The 24,322-nt window shown below is 32.4% G+C and overlaps 1 protein-coding gene across 3 annotated transcripts in view; it reads right to left on the bottom strand.

The window, feature by feature from the left end:
* Nucleotides 1–766: 766 nt before the first annotated feature.
* Nucleotides 767–24,322, bottom strand: part of LOC140445467 (cAMP-dependent protein kinase catalytic subunit alpha-like) — a 47,140-nt gene continuing 23,584 nt past the window's right edge. For all 3 annotated transcript variants that reach the window (XM_072537497.1, XM_072537498.1, XM_072537499.1), the window contains exons 3-6: nt 23,805–24,052; nt 20,392–20,557; nt 5,395–5,666; nt 767–1,069 (exon numbers count right to left, since the gene is read on the bottom strand). In XM_072537497.1, the coding sequence (XP_072393598.1) occupies nt 856–1,069; nt 5,395–5,666; nt 20,392–20,557; nt 23,805–24,052 (900 nt within the window). In that variant the 3' untranslated portion in view covers nt 767–855. The remainder of the gene's footprint in view (nt 1,070–5,394; nt 5,667–20,391; nt 20,558–23,804; nt 24,053–24,322) is intronic.

Genomic DNA, 24,322 nt, shown 5'->3' with positions numbered 1-24,322 from the left:
ATCTCTCCTGTAGTTCCTGTAATTCTTCTCAGTACTCCCATCTTGTTTCTGAGGCATACGTCATTATTGGTCATATACTGCCTTTATAAATTCTTCGCCGTCTGTTTCGCCATATAGTGTTATTAAGGCATCCTGCCATGCCAGTCTATTTGCTTTTTGTACTTGATCTCTCACTTCTTTGTCTAGGTCTTCATAGCTAGACAGTGTAATTTCCAGGTATTTTATTGCCATTACTTGTTCAATACTGATGTCATCAATTACTATTTTACATCTGGTTGGTTATTTGCTGACTACTATTGTTTTAGTTTTCTGAGATGAGATTGTCATAATAAATCGTTTTACTCTTATGTTAAATCTGTGGACCAGTCTTTACAGACTATCTTCATCCTGGGCTATCAATATTGCGTCGTTTGCGTAACAGAGTATTTTTATTTCTTTGTTTCCCATTCTGTATCCTCTTCCTTTGTTAACGCATTTGATGATTTCATCCATGATCAAATTGAAGAGCAATGAATCCCCTTGTCTTATTCCGCTGCCTATTTCTATAGGTTCTGTAAGTTGTCCATCTATTCTGACTTCCATTTTGTTGTTTTGGTAGATGTTTTTGATAGTTTTTATGTTTAGAGGAACTTCTCTATTATACCGGAGATGGATTACATTTTTGGGAGAGATTGGGAATACGACGTTAAATTTTGTTGATCTTACAAGTTTTTACTCTTTATGATAGTACCGTTCTCCAAAAAACCAAAATATCTCATATTTCCCATTAATTATTTATTAATCAACATAAATCAACTTAGAAAACAAAATATAACACTCTTATGATATATATTATACGTTAAATCCAAACTGAAACTAAAAGAACTCAAAATCTTCCTTAAATAAGTTATGTTCACTTATTCTTAGCGTTTCTTCATCGTAATGATCAAAATTGCTTGCGTCACCAACTGATTTCAGTGCTGGTTTAAACGGAGGTTCCACTTGCTTGTTGTAAATTGCCACAAAATCCATATCTTTAAACCAGCGATGGTTCTTCAAGTCTTGTATACCATTTTTTAAATTTCCATACCTACAAATAATTTTATCATTAAAAATACAAAGCATCGTTTAAAATATCGTTTGTAGTTTGTAAATAAATAGGTCGTTTTATAATAAATCTGACACGATCGGATTCGGTATGCTTTCTACCAAGTACAACTTTGATGATTCTAATTCAGTAATAGTTTTTTGAAGCAAGCTAATATTTGATTTAATGATTGAAAGTTAGCTGCATAAAAATATAGCTTTTAAAAATTTATTAAGCATGTAGCAGAGATTGGGAACTTTCAACCGTTAAAGCGTCAATTATATTTTTTACATCTACGAAATAATCTGAATAAAAAAAAGCGGCAGAAGTATTGTTCTTTTGAAAAACGTACTAGTGTAATTGAAAAAAAAAAAGTTTTAAGTGTTTTAGATCGTTTGTTGTGTGAAAGTTTAAATCCAGCGTTTTTAAGCATATTTCAAATGCCTCACTTTGTTGCCAAAACTCAAAACTAAAATTTCAGGCTAATGGTTTTTGAAGGTTAGGCTCTAGTTATCGAAACTTTCTAGTGATCAGTCAACGAAAGGGATAGATTGTTTTGATCTCGTGGGAATTATAAAAAATTCTTCATCTTGATTTTTGTCAATAGGACACTTGGATTAAAAGATATCGAATTTTTACCGTTGAGCTGATACAAATTTCATTGATCATTGATTTCGCGCACGTAACTAACATTCACAATCGACTGTCGCTTCAAGCGTTGTTTCTGAGAGAACGGATCACTTTACACAAAAAGTGATAATAAACATTTTTGTTTATAATTAACTCAGCTACAATATTTATTAAAAATATTTTCTTCTACGACGTACAGATTCTTGGTAAATCAATTTTTTTTCCGTTTTTACCCCCTACGAAGGGCGTTTTAGGGAGAAGACCGATGGTAAAAGTGGTAAACTTTTTTGCATTTCTTTTGGGATTCCAAAATTATTATTCTTGACAAAATTCAGCTTGTTCGTATGATTTTTAGAAGTTAAATGACATTTTTATCTCTGACGACTGGAGTAATAAGGAAATGTGTGACGTAAGCATAGCGTAACGCTATTCGTGGCGTACGACATTTATTGGAGACCATCGCTTTAAATAATTTGTCAGTATTTTATACAACGTACAATTTTAATAGACCTATATATCTGTCGTTTTCATAAACAATTTGATCACCATTTTTATGCATTATCAACACAAATCACACAACAATATCATAAATTGTGGATTTTGCCCAATCTATTTTTTTATTTGTTCTTCACTTTCCCATATTATTTTTAATAATTCATATACATATTTATGTCATTTATATACTCTAGTTTGTTCTAATTTTTTAATTTTGTTTAATTCCTATTATACAGTGATGAGTGCCTTACCACCCGGCAAAATAGCGGAAAGGATAGAAGACACATTAAGTTGTGAGATAGTACGAGATAAAGCTAGTTCTTGACGTGGCTATTTCACTTCAGTCATATTTACAGGGATGACCTCGAAAATATTTTATTTTAATAATTTCTGATGTTAGAATAAATGATTGAATAAATTAAGATATATTATAGTAAAAAACATTAATTATTAGCGATTTTAAATTATAAATCTTTAAGTTTATTTAATAATAAAAATAACGTGTAATAGTTAGAGACGTGGTCTAGTGACAAGAAGATTGAGGTTCAATTCACACCAAGGATAAAATTTTTGTTTTACTCAATCAAAAAATAATAGAAAATATTATACATATTAGGTAAAAAGTTTTCGAAAAACTCATTATTTACAATTTATTCTTATTCCAATGTTAAAAAATAGAAATACAAAATAATTCAAATTCAATTTCAGTTTTACAGTCTTCAGTTGTGATTGCAAAATAATCCGGTTAAGACTGTTTAATGCCAAATCCATCACTAAATTCTCAGTGTTAATATAAATTCCTCTGTACAGGTAATGATTTTCAAAACAATTAACAACATTGTAATGGATGCGCGCGAACAGCTGTCTGCTTTACAGCTAACCAAATCATCAAGCCATCAAATAATAACATACCGAGAAGTGTTTTTGCACGGTAAACAGAAACTTTTTATTGAAAAAACAATTCGTGAAAATGGTTTTAACGGTCGAGGAAAAAGTGCAAATTGTTGTCTGGCATGTGAATGGATTATCAGACAACATGATTAGACAACAATTTGTAAATATGTTTCCAAATAGGCCGGCTCCAGCACGATCAACAATTCAGTCTATTATACGTAATTTTTTTACTTATGGATCCGTGTTCGCTCCAAGAGGAGTTCGTAGACGAAGGGAGGTAAATCCAGATTTGGAACTAAGGGACACTTTGATTTGTGCAAGTATTGAGCAAAATCCTACCCAATTAACATCTCGTCTCGGAAAACAATATGGAATTTTAAGGTTTAGAGTAGGTAAAATTTTGAAAAGACATGGATACCGTCCCTATAAACTTCATAAATCCAACGAACAATTCCCTGGGGATCAATATAGACGTTTAGAATTTTGTCAAACTGCAATGGAAATGTCACATCAAGATGAACATTTTTTTAGAGAACGTTTTGTTCACCGATGAATGTACGTTTTCATTGCAGGGCCGTCACAATTCAATGAATTCTCGGTATTGGTCTCGAGGAAATCCTCGTCAGATTTATGTCGCTCGTACCCAGCGTCCTCGAAAAGTAAATGTTTGGGGAGGCATAATAGGGAATCATGTCATTGGTCCATTTTTTATAGACGGTATGTTGAGTGGGCGGAAATACTTGGAACTTCTGCAAAATCAAATTGTCCCAGCACTTCGTAATTTACCAATACCTTTCGATTCCATATGGTTTCAACACGATGGTTGTCCCGCACATAATTCTCGCATCGTCAGTGAATATCTCAGTGCGACTTTTCCTAATTGATTGATTAGTGGCCACGGAGATATTTTTTGGCCTGCAAGATCACCTGACCTTGTGATTTTTTTATGTGGGGATTTATCAAGTCCAAGCTATATGGAATTGAAGACGATAGGCCTAATTCTCTCCAAGAATTAAGAGAAAAGATCTCTGATTCAATGAGAGGTATTATCCCAGAAACATTAACTAATGTTAGACGAAACTTTTATAATAGATTGGGTTATTGTTCTGCTGCTAATGGAGGCTTATTCGAACATTTATTGTAAATACATTTCATTAGAATAATTTTTTTTTTATTTTTATAGAATTTCTACCTATTTAAATATTTTTGGAAGAACATTTATTTAGAATGTTCTTTTAAGTTTGAAGAATTTTTACTTTATTTTCGAAAGTACGACATTATTTTTTCAATAAGATTTTCATGTTTTACTATAAACACTTCTAATAAAGACTGAAATAAATGTTTAGTGATTTAAAGCAAAACGATATAATATCTGCATAATTTCAAATTTTTAAAAAAGTAAAACCTTCATGTGGGATTTGAACCCTAAGCGCCTGCATGAGAGCATCGTGACTTGAACTCTGATCCATTAAACTTTTATATTTCTTTAGTGACAGTTTGGGTTATTGTTGTGCTGCTAATGAAGGCTTATTTGAACATATTGTAAATACGTTTATTTACAATATTTTTTTTATTTTTGTAGAATTTTTACTTATTTAAACATTCTTTAAACGTTCTTTTAATTTTGAAGAATTTTTACTTTATTTTCGAAAGTACGACGATACTTTTTTTCAATAAGATATTTATGTTTAACTTTAAACACTTCTAATACTAGTAACGACTGACATAAATGTTTAGCGATTCAAAGCAAAACGATCTCTGCATAATTTCAAATTATTAAAAAAGACAAGAAAACCACATGTGGGTTTTGAACTCTAATCGTCTGCGACGTCTGTGTCGAATTCTTACCACTAATCCACGAAGGATTGTGATTATTCCGAGACAAGAGTGTATGAAACTCCTCAAATCATAGTAGAAATTATTCTTGGTTAATAATTTAAAACTTTAGATTAAATAATTACTATTAATTAAATTATTTTATTAACATTTTTGCTTTATTGTGGCCACTCAGTTTTTACTTTATGCGAAATTAAAAAATGGAAACACGTCACACGTACGTTACCCATAATAATTATGACCGAGATGATTTAGCTCGAAGCTAACGTCTCAAGGTGTGAGACTATCGATAGTGGTAATGTAAATTATAGGTTTCTACCCATTATTTCCCACCTCTACGAGTTTCATCTCTTTTTATTTCACAAGGTAACTGTGTTTTCTATCTCTTACGTTAAAAAGTCGTGTGCTAAGACACTCATCACTGTATAAGGACTAAAAACTAAATAACTTATGTGAAGAAATGTTGTACTCACCTTCTACTTAAATCTACCTGTAAAATATTTTGGATAAGGCTTTGCAATTCGTAAGTAAACGTAGCTGGGCATTTATATTTTCCCGCGATGATTCTTTCATATATTTTCATTACGTCTGCAGAAGAAAATGGAGCGTAACCCGCATTCATTTCGAAAAGCAACACTCCAAACGACCACCAGTCGACGGCTTTTCCATAACCTTTGCTTAGGATGATTTCTGGAGCTATGTACTCAGGTGTTCCGCAAAGCGTCCAAGTACGACCCCTGACTATCTGTGTGGAAAAGAACATAAATACATAATACATATTACAACAATTATCTATGACTAATACCTAGGAACACTAAATGACGAAGAAACAACGTTTACTGCGCTATTAACAGATTTTCAGTCGAAATAACCCAAACGAAGGACAATGTAAGAATGAAATTGAACGGCCATAATTACTAAGATAGTGAAACCTTTTTTAAACATAAGCTTGTGTAGTGCTTTGATATGACACATACTGCCCCCCTAAGCAAAAAGGGCGTATCTCAATTTTTTTTTGAAAATGAGATTTTGGTGGCATGGTATTTTTAAACAACTTCCTCATCTATATACCAAGCAAAAAAGCCATATCTCAAGTCAAAGTACTTCAAAATCACTTATTAAAAAAGACGTATCTAAAAAATGTCATGAAATCCTAAGCAAATTGACCATATCTCATTTAACTAAGCATAAAGCTCGTACCTCTGAGATGCGGCCATTTCGCTACCTGATGCACAAACTGAATGGTCAGGTGTGATAAGGAAAATAGACACATATCTAACCATATTTAGACATCCAAGCCGCTTAGTAAATCAGTTGAATAGTGTATACTTACGGAGTTAATGAATGTGCACGTGTTTAATAGTTGATTTAAAATTTGTTTATAAACCTATAATAATTAAGTGCACAGTTGAAGAATTAGTTCCTTGGCTCCTGATTTGTTTTTACTCTTCTCTTATAGACACTCTTATATGCACTCTTTAAGTAAATATTATTCACGTATTAAATAACTTATTTGATGCTTTAGCCCGAAAACATGGTGTTAAAGTTGATTGTAGAGAATCCACAGAATTTACAAATCTGAGAGACAATCTTTTATACTCCATAACGTTTCTGAGATACCCATTGAACAAAGAACTGTACAAAATAATATGGCTTTAAACGAAACCACTCATTTAATTACTCACTAAAAGACAATGATGGCATAAAAAATGACAAGGTTTTAAGAAATATTCTAAAAAGTGCTCAGAACTCAGTGGTCCCAGCTAAAGACAAAATGTGTCTGAAGAAACTTAGAAATAAAATAGATGATGAACCTATTAAAACTCATATTAATTCTTTCAAACCTACTATTTCTGGTGATTTTATACTTAAGTATGGTGATATACAGTCATACGAAAAGTATCGAGTCATTGCAAAGAGAATAAATGTTTCTATAGTTAAGTTGGAACACGAAGAGTGCAAGTTATATGAAGAATTTTCATTCCATGACAGCTTACACGCAAAAGAAAATATAGATGTCAATGACAAAACTTAGATTATATAGTATGTTTCGCGGATATGGAAAAAGTTATAACGTTGCCACGTTTGGACATGTTCAAAGCTACCGTATTTACGCATAGAATTGTTGCGTGCAATGAGAGTTTTGTTTCAATTGGCAAAAAACAAAAGCAGTGTAAATCCTTTGCTGCCTTGTGGCATGAGGGTCTGTTTGGAAGAAGCAAGGATGAGCTCATCAGCACTTCTAATTAATTTTTGCTGTCAAAAAGAGATACTAAACGTGTTACTATCTAGCTTGATAACTGCACTGCGGAGAATAAAAATTGGTCTTTGTTTTCCTTTTTTTTTGCACATACTTAACTTAGAAGAAATTGTTACTTCTGAAATTGTTCTTAGGTATTTTGAACCAGGACATACATTCATGGCAGCAGATTCTTTTCATCATAGAGTAGAACAATCAATGTAAAAAATGGGAAACAAACTCTACGATTTCCAAGATTTTGTCTCTGTTGTGAAAAACGTGTCATCAAAAACTGAAGCATATCAAATGGAGATGAGGAACTTTTATCAGTGGCAAGATTATTCCTCAACCTACAAGATAAGTAACACAAAGCCTACCATATCTACACGATATGGTAGAAGTCATATTTACGAGAGGTCAAAAGATAATGAAATATAAAAATGATTTTGATGACCAGGAATTTATTGAACTCGATTTTTAAAGTGCAGAATTAAAAAAAAACTAACAATTTACCAGGACCAAAAATGCAAACAAAATTTTGTGGAATTTCTGGGGAAAAAAGAAAAATATAATTAAAACCTAGGTTTAATGGAAAAGAATAGGTTAAAAGTTTTGGGAAAACATTCCAGAGAATTGAAATCAAATAATAATTGATTGTATGTATAGTTTAAGTTTTTTGTTTAAATAAAAGTTTAACAGTTGTGTTCATTTGATAAATATTTCATATTACTTATTATTACTTACTTAGTTATATTTCGATAAAAAGGTATAGTTGGAGTTATATTTCAATAAAAAGAGGAATACATTGATTATTTGATCATGCATCTAAATAAATGTGTTTGATGTATTTTAAATCTTGAGAATTATTATTACCTTGTTGTTTTAGTCAATGAAAAGGTAAGAAACAATATTTTTAATAAATTAGGAGCATTATTTTATAAAACTACAATAATAAAAAGTTTTAGATTAATTTCTTATTAGTAGATGTATTTTTTAATAAAACATTTAAGAAAGATAGTTAGTTTTACATTTTCGAGATAGGTCTTTTACTTTTAAGGCTGATCCTTAGCTAAATCTCATTATAACCACTTTTAAAAATGTAAATTAAAGGGGGGAAGTGAGTGAGGTTTGTATATTTACTAAAATGCCGATTCCCTAAAGTTGTGTTTCCTGTTGTCCATTTAGGTTAGGTTAGGAGGGCAGCATAGTTCTTGTCAAAAGTTCTTATTTCTCGTACAGGACTGGCTAATAAAGTAAAACTTCCAACGATTTGTGAGGTTACGGTCAAAAGGCCTAGGTGATTAAAACACTAATATATGTAGACTCTTTTATTGAAAGTCGTGCTTTCGAAACTGTTTAGTTTTTTTATCAAGACAACCAAAATATATTATAATTAGTTTTATGACATTCGATTAGTAAAAAGTACTTGTTGAGATTGTAATCAATCGGTAAATTTAAAAAAATACAATTTAAAGTTTATTTATAGTGCTGCAGTAGACTGACAAAGATCTAACATTGACTGATTTGCCTTATAAGAGCAATTTCAACATAATTATTCTGTTTTTTTTTATGCAGATGCAATTAACATAACACAGCCGGGGTAAAAATCTGGATTTCAAACGTTATTTTGGATAATACTATATTTAATAAGGCATTATTAAATGACGTTGTCTGTAAAATTAGTATTTGTTGAATGTAAGTTTTCGAAATTTGATTTTGTTGGAATAAATTCCGGGAATATTGTAAAACAATATATTAAGATATTTTAACTCATTAAGGTAACATTAGGTTTCATTAACAGGTTTAGTTGGATAGTTTTAACATGTAGGTGTAAATGTTACTCAAGTCATTGATGTCACTTTTCTTATTCATTGCTGTTTTGGTGTTATTAATATGTAACATTTCCAAGAAAACCCTTTAATGGTAGTTCTTCTCTCTATGAAATACAGTATAGCCCAAAATAAACAGTACTGAACTTTTAATTATTTTATTATTTTAAAGAATACATATTATTGACACTTTACAACATGTTCTAAATGAGCTCCTCCTATCTCAAGACAGACTTCATACCGACATTCCAGATTTCTCGTAATGTTATGCAATAAAGGTTGTCTTAAGTCCGCGAAGAAGGCTCTAACGGCATTCTTTAACTCATTGATGGTTTGTGGTGTCCGTTTAAAAACGGCAGTTTTAGCCATGCTCCAAATGTATGCGTCTGGAGATGTTAAGTCTGGAAAATGTGCAGGATAGGGGAAGTCAGTAAATCGTGAAATGAATTTGTTTGGAAAATATCCCTGAAGAAAATGACCAACTGCGACAGCAGTATGGCAAGTTGTTCCATCCTGATGGAAAAATTGGTTTCGAAATGCCAAATTACGTGCACGACAAAATGACGTAGATCAGGGATAAAGCGTGTTAAAATTTGTATGTACCTCTGTTAATTAAGTGTGACTTGCCTACTATTTTCTTCGATAAAGTATGGATCAATGATTCCGTGTCCCGAAACTGCACTCCAGACACTCACTTTTGCGCTATGTAAAGGAACTTCTTGAACTTCACCTGGTCTGGCAAAGCTCAGAAATCGATTTGTGCGACAATTTACATCGCCTGACAAATGAAAATTTGCTTCGTCTGAAAACCATACATTTTTTAAAAATTCAGGATTTTCATACTGTAATGCAAGAATTCTGGCACAATATTCCACTCTACTGTAATAATTCCTGTGATGTAATTGTTGATGTACCTGAATCACATAAAAAATGCACCCAGCTCCTTCAGGATTCTTTGAGAATCAACGAATTCAAGATGCAACGCTGTTCTTGTCTGGCTGGCTTTCGGATTTTCCAAGATTCGCTCAAAAACACGTTCATGGTTATCGTTGTTGTTAACTGTCCTGGGACGCCCTGAGTTTACTTTTCGTTGGTACAATACATTACTCGTATTTCTAAACTTTTCAACAACCTTCAAAATTACAGCATTACTTGGAGAACGTTTATTAAACCGTTATGTGAATTGATCACACACGTATTGCAGACTTGCACTGTGTGAGCGAAAATAATGCTCCACAAGAAACACTTTCTCCTCTCTACTTAACACCATTTTTAACAATTAGGCCTTAATAATTAATTGTTTAAGGATTACTTGATAGGTCTATACTAGTTAGTTTGTATATGGCAGCGCACATATCGAAGAAGAGACATCTATGTTTCAGTTTCAGTACTGTTCATTTTGGACAATACTGTAATTTCACCTCATTAAACTTGATAATATGTTCAGTAGACATATAATGTTTAGCTAAGGCACAAGAATTTTTATGCAACCTGCAATAACTTTTGTGAGAGATTATTCTCCCTTTTAAATTTCTCGAAGTTTGCCCAACATATATATTACTACAATTACCATAAGGTATAGAATAGATTATATTGGATTTTTCCAATTTTGTTAATGGTGTTTTTACCTTAGGTACTATGTATTTGACCAATTGTTACTAAGTTACTCTGAGCTATTTTTATATTTTCATTTTTAAATAAATTGATAAGTTTAGGCGTCAAATCCTTAATATAGTGACCTAAAGATGTAGCATTTCTACTGTCAGCATTATTATTTGATGAGAAAATAAGTTTATTTTATTAAGTAAGTGGCAAGGATAAGAATTTTCTAATAAAATGGTTCTTTTTTCTCTAAAAAGTTTTTTCAAAAGTTCCCTTTCTTTTTGTGATATGTGTGACGTTAATTACTCTAGATTTTAATGACATTATCAAATTTATTTTCATTTTTTAAAGATGATATAAGTGATAGCTAATGAACCTATTTTAATAATTTTCATGTCAAGAAATGGAACGGAGTTCTGCTTCTCTTGTTCAACTGTGAATTTTAAACTCTCACGGTAACTATTATAAGTGTTAAAGTGTTATAAATAATATCAATTATTATTTGGTCTTTTGGAACAGCAGTAATTATGTCATCAATAGTAAACTATTTTGAATTAGGTCATCCAGAACATAACTGGATAAAATTGGAGATATGCTACTTCCCATAAGAATACCAAACTTTTGAATGTAGAATTGGTCATCAAAAACAAAAAATTTAAATTCAAAAATAAAGTTTGATATTTAAAAAAATTGTGTTTTGTTTATTTTAGCGAATTTTTGGATAACATCCCACCTTTTTCTACACTTCCTACACTAATGATAAATCTAAATTAGTGAAGAGTGAGACAACATCGAAACTAATAATTACGTAATCTTTAGGTAGTTGAAATTCTTTGATAGAATTACTGAAGCTGAAAGAATCTTTTACAAAAAAGTTGTTATCGGTGTCATATACATCATTTAAAATTTTTGTAAAATGTTGCGATAAATTTTCACGGTGAGTCGACAGTAGATACAATAGGTCTCATTGTTAACTGTTGCTTGTAAATTTTTGGCAATGCATAAAATCGGGAGGCCACAGATTTATAACTACGTAAAGTGGTTGATCTATTGATTTGCTCTTTTCTAAATCAGTTATCAACTTATTTGCTTTTTGTCGCAGTGAACAAGTGATGTCGTTGTTAATTTTAGAGTAATATTTTATGTTATTTAGTAATTCTAGTGATTTTTTTTATAATCTGTTTTGGTCATGGCAACAGTGACGTTACCCTTGTCGCTATTATTAGAATATAGATTTTAGAATTTTCTAAGAAATCGTTTACTTCTAACACGAGCATAGGCAATCTTCTAATATCTATTCTGTAACTAATGCAGATTGTTATTATTTTTATTAAAAAAAATCGGTGATAATATTAGTAAATTGAGCTCAAAAAATATTTTTCTTAGGATTTTCTAATTTAGTAATAGTATATTCCAAATCAGTTATTAAGTGACCTACTGTCTGTGTCAAGTTAAGAATTCATAAAGGAGCCTTATGGGAAGCGGTGATGCCAGAACTACCGATAGACTGAGATAGGCGAGAGTAGTGGAGTTGCAGCGAAAAAGCAGGGCCGAACTGCATGTTATATTGCACATTAGACGTTTTTTCACTTAGGTAACTTTAAATTTTTTTTGTTTTTTTGAAAAATAAAAATTAAAGACATGTCTTTTTCTCACAACAGTTATTTATTAAATTTCGGCTTAGGTCATCATCAGACTCTTAAAAATATTCTTAATTGTTTAATGAACAAATTGAGTGAGTATTGTGGTAGATATTATTAGTGTCAGTAAAAAACATAAAAAAACAATAAAAACTTCTGTATATTTTAAAAAAAATACAACAGAACCATAGAAATGTAACAAATTATTTGGTTTTTTAGTTTGACATTTATATATTTACAATATTACAATTATCAAAAACTATGTACATTCTTCGTCCATATCCAAATCGGAATTGTCACTACTATCATATAAATCTATAACTATGGGAGTTACGTCTTCCATTAGACCGTCCACTTCCCAAAATTTTTTCTCCAGAGTCATTACATGTTGAATATAGTTTTTCCAGTTATCAGACGTAACATTTGAAAACGCTTTTTTTATGAGGTCCTCCATATCCTTCGCTTTGAAGGTGCTGTTATTTACGGCCACATGCCTTTTTACTTGGCTCCATACCATTTCAATTGGATTTAATTCGCAATGGTATGGAGGCAAACGAAGCACTTTGACATTATTTTGTTGTTTACAAAGTTCTTCAATTTTGTAATTATCAAAATTTTGTTTAAATTGCGCGACTACCTCCAAAAGCTCGCACTTCAGATAATTTTCTTCAAAAAATATGTCTTTTTGTCTTAACCAGTCCATAATGTTATTCTTATTCCACGATTGGTTAGGCAACAACTCGGTTTTTACACTATGATATGGAGCATTGTCCATAACAATAACCGTTTTTCGAACTAAGTTGGGCAACAGTTTGTTTTCAAACCAGTTCTCAAAACACGGACCGTCCATTTCGTCGTGATAATCAGCGCTGTTTTTTTTTGCAAGGAAAAACATTTCAGCACCGTTTACAAAACCATTTTCACTTCCGGCATGGACAAGGATGAAACGTGGTCCACGCTGAGTGGGATGCTTTAGTCCAGTACTTAGCCCTTTTATGAACGCATCTCTTGCCGAGGTGACGGTTTTGTCTTTCCATTCTCTGGAAACCGAGTGCCCCACATTGACCCATGACTCATCCAAATACACAATGTCATAGCCCTCAGCCCGATATTGTTTAATGGCCCTTAAATATCCATGCCTCCATGCAATTATATCAGGACGTTCTATTAGCACGGCACTTTTATCACGTTTTGCATAAACAAAGTTCATGTCTTTTAACAACCTGTACATTGTACTGCGGGTAAAATTTGGCAAGTTTTCGTCTTGGTTCACTTTTGGCAGAAGACGATTCAAAGTAGGAGGAATGTTTTCAAAAAAAAAACTATGCACTGTTCGACGAACGCCGATACGAACACCTTCATCGTAAGTATAGTCTCTGGAGTTGTTTCGGCAACGGGTTCTTTTTCTGTTTGTTTTTACCTCAGAAAGCTCACCTTCTTTGTCTTCCTGTACGATTTTTTGAATCGTACGAACTGACACTCCTGTCATCGCGGATACTTTGTCGAATACAATACGTTGACTTTCATCTCGAAGCAAATTAATGTGGTATCTCACTACGTTTAAGATCACTTTTTTAGCACTCAGATGTAAAATTTGACCACTTTTAAACGGCAAAACTGGATCCATTTTAACAATATAATTTTTTACACTTGAGATTTGAGTGCGCGATGGTTATGCCTTAACCCTTGTCCGGGCAGAAGAATTTAAAAACGTAATCGGGCAGTTTGGGCTTATGTATACAGACAAACATATAATCTCCACTTCACCTAATTACACTATTTTGAAAAACATACCGCTCATTTATCTATAACTCATAAATCTGTCTGCTTTCCAAATGTGCTTTCCAAATGACACTATTGTTTGGAATGACTAAGTACATAAAGAGAATTAGAAAACTATTAATAGTCAATTATAAAGTAATCAATATTGTTTACTGTTAGGGCCTGTTAGCCCGGCTTGCCCGATAATGGAAGTTTAAGCACAATATCTTAATTATTATTGCTTTCTATTTATTAACTATTGTGAAAGTAATATTTTATAAATAATTTTGAGAGTTGACACCTAAGCTGTCAGAATTACCTGTGCCATAATAATTAACCAATTGCGTAAAACCTAATATTTTAACCACTAATAAAGACATTTTTCTAATAATCTTTAAAATCACTTCCCTGAAAATGTAACCATATTTATAAGTAATTGTAGTCGTTAAGCTTATTAAATAGATACGTACCTATCTTTTTAAAATAAATTTGATTAACATTGGAAAATATAAATAAAAATTTGAATATAAATAAAGAATGGGTTATTTCGGCCGGCCCTGCATAGTCCCGTGAACTATTGGCAACATACGCCCGTAAGAAATGCACTGGCCTATCTGTTCAGTTGTGAATTCTTAACTTGAAACAGTCTTTAGATTAAAATCGTTTTTGAAGGGAGGTATACAAAATTTTGGACCTAAATTTAATAACATTTTGATATCATCAGGAAAAGTAACATCTGTTAAATTTTTTAACCAATCATTTTTAGTTTTTATTCGTTTAAAATTATTAATTTTTAATTTATTTATTTTTTCCAAATTTTTAGACTTAATTGTGTGAAATTGTTTGTTGTATTTAATCAAATTACATCTGTCTCAAATTCGTTAAAAAAATATAGAGGGAGGGAGGAGCTTACTTGGCTTTTTATTGTCTAAATTTGGTATTATATCCTGTTTAACTTATCAATTGTTACCTTAATTTCCAAATTCAGAATTTTCCTCCTTAACCTTTTGTTGAAATTTGTAATTTCTGCGCTAATTCTACCATAGGTTGAATTTTTATTGTTTTTATACATTTAAGTATATGCATATACGTTCTCTCTCTCCTATTTCATTTCTTGTATGTGGGTTACTGATCAGATGGAAATACTTTACTGGTTTAAATATTTGATTTTGATCATTTGTTTTGTTATGTAACTGATAAACGAATAATTATATTTCTGAATTAGCCAGTAAATAGCAAGGCTATTTCACATATATTCATCAACCAGCCTATTTACATTTTAATGTGCAAGTTCTCTCCAGAACATCTGTAACACTGGTTCTGTGTGGTAGGTCTTCGTTTCTAATATCGTCTTTTATTGTTACTTTTGTCAGTAAACGCTCTATCCCTCTTTTTGCGATTACTGCCTATTATAATTTCGTGTCTAAGGTATATGTAGCTACTTTTAGTTCGTTTTTATAACTTTTTAAGTTGTTACTGGAGAGATGGTTCAATATATATTTTATTATGGGGATATTTATGTTTAAACCGATGCAGGTTCTTTCCAGCTCTTCTAATATTGTCATGGATAGGTCATCCCCTATTAAAACTATGTCATCATTTAACCAGGGTGGTGCAGTCTTCTCCCGCCGAGAAATATCCCTTTGGATATTTATCGACGGAAATTACTTTGGCGATAGTGTGTCACTTTGTTTTTATTTCGTTACAATTCTTGTGTAACTTTATTACGTTTATCGCATTTTTATAAATTGTATATAATAATCTGGAATGCGACTTTTATTTAATGCTTCAATTAAACTATCTAGTTCTACCGAGTCAAACGCTTTGTGGAAATCTTTAAACACTAATACAAGAGGTGTATTCTATGGATTTTTAAGTTGATTTTTTTTCGTTGGCAGGTGGTCGTTAGTGTCAAATTTTAACCTAAATGGCGCTTGTTTTCCGGTTTGGCATAAGTCCAGTTTTTTTATTTAATCTCGTTGTTACCGTTTTCGTGCAAAGTTTGTAAATATTACTTAACAGGCTAATGGTTCGAAAGGTCCCATCTAAATTTCTTAGGTCAGTTTTATTTCCTTTTTTATGTTTTTAGTCTCTCAGATTTCTTACAGCCTTATTCCATTTAAGCGGTATCGACTTTTCTTGTGAACATAAATAAGAAAGTTCTTGTATTTTAAGGATCAGGTCTCACCACCGTTCTTAAAGAATTCTATAACTAGTTCATCCTCTCCTGTTAATTTTTTGGCTTTTATCTTTGCCATTGCTTGTCTAATTTTACTAAGCATTAGGTCTGGCTTGAGTTCAGAACCTTGAGCTAACCTAAGCCAGAAGCGATCCACAAATTTCCGCAAAATTACAGGCCGATTAGCTTACTTCCAGCAATCAGCAAGATTGCTGGAAGCAATCATGTAAATCAGACTCTAATCAGAAACAGACATGCTAAAATTAATCCTTTATATACAATTCCGATTCAGAGCTCAACATTACAGCGAACTACAAGTACTCAGACTTACAGAGTACATAGCAGTTAAATTTAACTACAAGCAATATACAGGAGCAGCCTTCCTGGATGTAAGCAAAGCCTTCTACAGAGTATAGCATGAAGGATTGATATACAAAATAAGAGATAATAAATACAGCAAGGCCATGACTAAACATATCTCCTCGTACCTAAGTGAGCGGAAGTTCAGGGTTTAGATAGGAGCAGTTCTATCTAAATACGGAACCTCAGCATCAGAATCCCAAAATACTACTCAGCCTTTATGCAGATAACAGTGCGATGGCAGCAAAACACAGGAACCTGGATATAGCTGTAAGAAATCTTACATTTTTCTTCTAAGTAGCTGAATGGAGTATCCAATGGAAAATAGCGATAAATCCAGAGAAGACTCAGGTATGTAAAAGAACAGAGACAGCACAGAAGAACAGCTAACGGTGTAAGACAGACCCATCGAATAGCTGAATAAAGCTAAATACTTAGGAGTCATAACGGACCAAGGTTTAACGTTGACACAGTACGTACAAGCGACAGCCAAAAACAGCGACGACCAGTGATACAATAAGTGGACTCACAGGAAGAAAGAGAAATTAGCAATGAAAACCAAAGTAACACTGATGAACAGCATCATAATACCCATAATAACCTATTAATCTTTTGCATGGGGACACACATGGTAACGTCAACAAAAAAATACAAGCAGCACACAATAGATACGTAACAGAAACTGCAAATGTACCCAGATACGAAGTTGAACGCTTTCTGTTTAGAGATCTGAAGCAAGTAATTTAGAGCTCAGCGAAGGAAAAGCTAGAATCAAATTTGCTAAGCTTAAAGAGCCGAACCGGATTCTGTGAGAGATATAAGGGTATGACATGTTCCATAGTTGGAAGCAAAGAAGACAAAAACAAGAAACGTAAGTAAATATTTAATAAAGTCTAGATCATATTGTAGCTCGTTCAGAAGACATCACGCTCGCCTTAAGGCATGGTACTTCCTATAACATGATTTTTCTGTCATACATCGTTAAGAAAAACCAAAAAAGGCCACAGCTACAAAAAAAATTAAAAATAACTAGTCACAAAAAAATACTCACAAAACCTAAAAAAACGGGCAAGGTGGTTCACACACTCAAGCGTCGAGTTGCCGAACTGGTTAGCTCGGAGCGGAGACTTGCCATTTTAGCAAGCAAAGCATTTCAATGTTTAGTTAGTAGAAACGATAGCGGGACCATAACGCCTCACGCTGTCCCGCATAACTCATAGAAAGATATCATGTAGGGGTCATTGTACTCACGACTCCCACATTTTGACAATTGAAGTCTTCACCAGCGTGCTATGTAGAGGAAGGTGAAAGACGGTCTGGAGCATTGGGGTAGAGTGCAGTGGTGTGTGATTTTCACTGATCAATCTCCCTCACTCCAATTAATTGTATTCCCGAATTGTCATTTCTGGGATGTGCAAGTCTCAAAGGCTGGGTTCATTTCTATTTCTTGCTTGCTTAAACCTTAATTTAATGATGTCCGTCTACTACTGTATAGTTCTTGATCGAAATTTTCCCGTGTTCTTAATAACTCAGCCTTGTTAAAACTGAATTATACTATATAAATATTTTGGACAATCTATAGCTAAATAACAAATAATATGTCACGATCTCACGACTTCACCACTGTGTTAATATTGCAGTTCCCGGGATATTATACAGGGTGTCCCCAAAAATAGTGCGTTCCTTTAAGGAATGGATATTATATACAATTTGGAAAAAAAAGTCCTATAACATTTTTTTCTAAAGTTAATGGTTTCCAAAACAATTACATTGTTTTCCATATAACTGAATTTTTATTTTCAGAAAATTAAATATTCTGGCAACGTCGTACGCAGTGAAAGTGATTCTGAATAAGAACTTGTTTGTGATTTAGGGTATTTAACATAATCCAACCCTTGTTTATTTACTATTCAAGGTTGTTGGCATCTGAGGAAATGTACCTAATACCTGCAAAATAATTATTTCTTGCTTTAAAAATATGGCATCTGCTAATATCTGATTTAATTAAGGGTTTGGATGAAAGCTCGAACTTTTAAATAAATTATTATTTTTACTTAAGTAAGTACTATGGTTTAATTGCCAGAAAGTAATTATTGCAACTAAGAAAAATGGCAACTATGGCATCTGCTATTATCTGATTTAATTAAGTGTTTGGATGAAAGCTCGAAGTTTTAAATAAATTATTATTTTTACTTAAGTAAGTACTATGGTTTAATTGCCAGAAAGTAATTAATGCAACTAAGAAAAATTATTTGTACTGGTTTTCGAAAATGTATTGAAATATAGCATACTTTTAAACGAATTGTGAAATGTCAATTATTTACAGTAAAAAACACTTTATCTGAATAAGTATTATAAATTTGATAAGCTTTAAAGGTGTTGAATGTCGAGGGCTTTTACTGAATTACATAGTTTACAGTGAAAATTAAATACAACAGACAACTGTTATTAATTCTAATTTTTTTCACTATGCTTGGACTATCAGCAATTACTTATGAACTAAAATTAAGTAAGATACTTGTACTTATTTGACAATAATTATTATAATAAATGTTCAAAGTGACCTCCACCTGCGCGAACACATGCATTGATACAACGTATCCAATTGTTAGTAACGCCATAGTTAAATAAATTATGTTGGATAGTTTCTGCAGCATTAACAATTCGTTCCCGCAATTCAGCTTATGTTTCGATTTTATCTTGGTTGTCATAAAGTAACGTTTTCAGATGTCCCCAAAAATAAAAATCCACCACATTGCATTCGCGACTTCGTGGTGGCCTCATAATATGTTCATTCCTATCAATCCAACGAGGAGGATAAGTGGTATCAAGAAGATTTTTAACAGCTCTTGTAAAATGTACTGGGGCTAAGACGTTGTGAAGAAACCACATTTCACGGAGTGTTTGCAAAGGCACGTCTTCAAGAGGTACCAACAAAATATTTTCCAAGAAATTAAAGTAGGCCTCTTTATTTAGTTTTTTGGATAATTCATATGCTCCTATTAAATGATTGTTAATTATTCCAGACCATAAATTTGTGCTAAAATTTTCATTGAAAATTTGTCCTAAATATTAAATAAGAGTTTTCGTTAATCCATATTTGTGGCAATTATAAAAATTATACACATCGTTTCTCGTGAAAAATGTTTTATAACATTTTAGATGGAAATTCAGGTTCTCTGACGAGCTCATCTTAAAACAACCTACAAAATGTTGTACTCTCCGATAGTGGTATGAATGTAGACGGTGGTTGTTCCCGAAATGTTCTATAAACAACGTTTTTCGACATTCAAACCATTTTAGCCACCGTTCGTGTACTTACATTTGGATTTTTCTTCACAGCATCTAAAATATTGTCTTTTAAATTTAATCGACGGATACTTATTGTTCTTCCGCTATTTTTTTTTGGTACAACAGAACCCGTTTTTAATAATATTTGAGAAACATTCACAAAAATTCGAGCATTAAGAGTTCGCCTTTCTGCATACCGATGCACTTAAACTTGGACAGCTAAATTACTGCTACACTGCGCTTCTCCATAAATAATCAACATATCATGGTACTCACGAATCGAAAACATTTTCGCGGTGACACTAAACACGATTGTTCCAAAATATTCGCTTACCAAAGTTGTGACTGTCTACGTTTAGATTTTCGTACTGCACGTAATTGACAGATTTCTTTTTGCATACCAAAATGTGTTTTCGTGTTGTGGTAAAACGGTTGAATTTAGAAAAAAATGTTGAATTTAGAAAAAAAAACAAGGGTTTTTTGCTCTACATAGAACCTTCTACCTATATCTTTAAGGAATGCACTATTGTTAGGGACACCCTGTATATAGTATAAATATATTATAGTACCTTACAGAATCCTAAATCGGCAATTTTAATGTAGCCCTTATGGTCGATAAGTATATTCTCAGGCTTTAAGTCTCTGTATATTATGTCACAAAAATGAAGAAATTCTAAAGCCAATAAGACTTGAGCTGCATAAAATCTTGATAATACTTCTGTAAATTTTCTCATTCTAAAACATAATAATAATTAATTTTGTAAAAATAACTAACGTAGATGAACTAAAAACTAAAACTAGATAGCAACGGCGAAATTCGTGAAATAAATCTGTCACTTCGCAGATTTAATCCACAGAAGTCCCTTGATTTTAGGTAAATTCCTTTTTTGGTCAGCGCTACCACCTTCTGTACCTCGGTAAATAAAAACCGTCGAATATTACGCGCCAAGAAGAAAAAAATCAATAAGCAGTAGGCAATAGTATTTAACACATAAAAGCTTAAAATTGAATTGAATCTTCAAACCTGATCTTAAGAGCTTGAGAAATAAATGTTATCGATCCGCTTACCATTAAGTAATTTGTACCATATTTAGATTGCTTAAGAATGGTCGACAATGGGGAAGACAATGCAAATTGACAATGGGGAAGAAAATATAATTGTAATGGGAGATCTAAACGGTAGAGTCGGAAATAATAACAATGGAATTGAGGAATGCATGGGAAAAGAAGGAGAAGAAATACTAAACAAAAATGGTGAAAGAATAATAGAAATATGTATGGAGAATAAACTTGTTATAACAAATACAAAATTTAAACATAAAAAAGTACACAAATACACGAGAGTACAAGAAAGTAGAAATGAAAAATCAATCATAGATTACTTTTTGGTAAGTAGCAACAAATGGAAAAGAGTACAAGACACAAAAGTCAAAAGAGGCTCAGAGGTTGGCAGTGATCATCATCTAGTAATAATGAGAATGAGAACAGCAAAAGAAAATGAAGAAAAGAGGAGAAAGGTAGTAAATGAAAAAGTAAAAAGCTACAAATTAAAAGAAGAAAGATATGAGAAGATATTCCAAGAAAAATTAGACAATATTTTGAAAGGTAGGGCAAAAACTGCTAGTATAGAAGAAAAGTGGGAAAATCTCAAGACCAGCTTAATCATAGCTGCTGAGGAAACTTGCGGGAAGACAAAAATAGCAAATAATAGCATGAGGAGAACTGAATGGTGGACGGACGAAATACGAAGGAAAGTAAAGAACAAAAAAGAAAAATGGAAGAGATATCTAAGTACAAAGCGCCCTGAAGATTGTGAGGCATATAAAGAAAAAAGAAAAGAGGTTAAAATAGCTGTGAAAGCAGAAAAAGAAAGGTCATGGGAAAAGTTTGGACTAAAAATGACAAATAATTATAGAGAAAACCAAAAACTCTTCTATGGCGCATTAAAACAGCTCAGACAAAAGAAAGAACACATGATGCCGAATATAAAAGACAAGAATGGAAAGGTAATAACAGAAGAAAACCAAATAATGGAAAGATGGAGAGAACATTTCAAAGAGCTAACTCATACAGACGTAGACAACATAGTGGAGATACAAGAAATTAGTGAAGAACAAAAAGTAGAACCCATAACAACAGAGGAACTAGAAAAGGCAATTAAAAGGGTTAAATTAGGCAAAGCACCAGGCAAGGATGATATCACCCCGGAAATGATAAAATTCATGGGAATAGAGGGAGTGGATAGCATGAAAGAACTAATGAATGATATCATAAAAAGAGCAGAAATACCACAGGACTGGAAGAAAGACATTATACTACCAATACACAAAAAGGGCGACAAGAGAAACTGTAATAATTACCGAGGTATTACTATATCAAGTATTCCTGGGAAGGTATTCGCAAGAATAATAGAAACAAGAATAAAAACCCAAATAGAACCAACTATGGAAGATACACAATGTGGATTCAGGAAGGACAGAAGCACGCAAGACCACATATTCACAATAAGACAAATAAGTGAGAAAGTAATCAATAAAAATAGAGAAATACATATATGCTTTATTGATCTAGAAAAGGCGTTTGACAGAATACAAAGAAAGGACGTATGGAGGACATTAAAGGAAAGAGGAGTTGACAGGATAACAATTGATGTAATAAAGGATATGTATAATAATAATACAAATACGGTGAGAACTAACAACGAGGAATCCGAAGAATTTACTACATTTACTACAAGTCATGGCGTCAAACAGGGATGCGTGTTGAGCCCACTGCTGTTCTCAGTGGTACTGGATGAAGCAATAAAGAAAGCCAAGAGAAGAATGAGAAAACTAACATTTGGATACTGGCAAATGAAACAGACTCAACTATCAGAGCTTCTATTTGCAGACGACATGGTTTTGATAGCAGAAAACAGAGAAGACCTACAGAACAACCTTGAAATCCTAGAAGAAGAACTGTCAAACATAAATATGAAAATAAATACAGAGAAAACAAAAACAATGATAATTTCAAATAAGAGAAAGACACACGCAATACAATTAAATGGAAAACAACTAGAAAAAGTGGAACATTTTAAATACCTAGGAGCAATAATTAAATCAAACGGTAAACAAGACATGGAAATAAATGAGAGAATGGGACGAACAGGAAGCTTATTTAACACTATGAAAACAACATTTTTGGGGAAAAAAGAAATACCGGAGAAGGTAAAAACGGCAGTCGTTAAATCAGTAGTTAGACCTACAATTATCTATAATAGCGAGTCATGGACATTGACTAGGAGACAAAAATCTAGAGTCAATGCTATGGAAATGAGGTTCCTGAGGAAAATAGCAAACAGAAAGAGGACAGACAAAATACGAAACGAAACAATCAGACAAAACCTAAAACTAGAACCAATAAACAAAAAAATAGTAGAGGGGCAACTAAGATGGTTCGGGCACGTGTGTAGAATGTCGAATGAAAGATTAACAAAACGAGTGTTTGAAACGAGAATGCAAGGGAAAAACAAACGAGGAAGACCAAGAGTTAGGTGGGTAGACGAAATCAGAAAAGAAGTTGAGAAGAAAGGATTGACATGGGAAAGTGCACGAAATCTAACACAAGACCGGATAGCATGGAGACAACAGTGCAAATCTTAACCCCACCAGCCTTACACCTAACGGTAGAAAGGCTTAGGACTTTATTGCCCACATTAAGGCTCTTTTTATCATTGACTGGTACTAGGAAATTTTGATGATGGATGCTCGCGGTCGTTTAAGAGAATGGTTGGTATAAAGAGGTTTAAAAGAATGGAGACTTCCATCTTTAATGACCGTCAATTTAGAACCCATCGTTGTACGCAGATGGTCACTTTATAGGAGTAGTCTCTTATTGAGGTTTTACTGTATTATAAAAAATATATATTGATTGCACACTAAACTTAATTTTACCTAGTTTTACAGAGTTATTCTGTTATCTACACAATTATAATAAATACCTCCTGAGGTGGGTGAACATTTCACCGCCATTTATAAAAGGCATCACGAGGTAAACATAACTGTTATCCTTATAGCAAGCTTCTAAATGTACTATAAATGGAAACCGTACAGCCTCTAAAATTCTTTTTTCATATAACGTGTGTTCCAACTGTTGTAGTTTCATTATTCTAGCTTTGGAAATACATTTCATTGCATAGTACTCATCTTTTTCTTTATCCTGATCTTCACTTTCTTTTTTCACTAAGTACTAAAATAAGTAAAAGAGATTAAATTAAATAAAAACAAAAATCAATGTTGCAGCGAATTTCTTTAATCAAATTATTAATTTTTCTTTTTTAATGTTAATTTTTGAATAAAAAAATATTTCGTTTTATTTCAGAAACAATTGAAGGTATGTATTAGGTATTGTACAAAAAATATATCCAGAATGTTCAGACGGATCCAAAAACTAGATACTATGGTGAGATGTTCTATTTCAACGTTTTTATACATCCTGCATAAAAACTGTTGTTGACAA

The sequence above is a fragment of the Diabrotica undecimpunctata genome, chromosome 7, assembly GCF_040954645.1.
Source record: "Diabrotica undecimpunctata isolate CICGRU chromosome 7, icDiaUnde3, whole genome shotgun sequence".
In the NCBI taxonomy this organism is placed as follows: Eukaryota; Metazoa; Arthropoda; class Insecta; order Coleoptera; family Chrysomelidae; genus Diabrotica; species Diabrotica undecimpunctata.
This window is presented reverse-complemented; position numbering and strand designations above follow the sequence as displayed.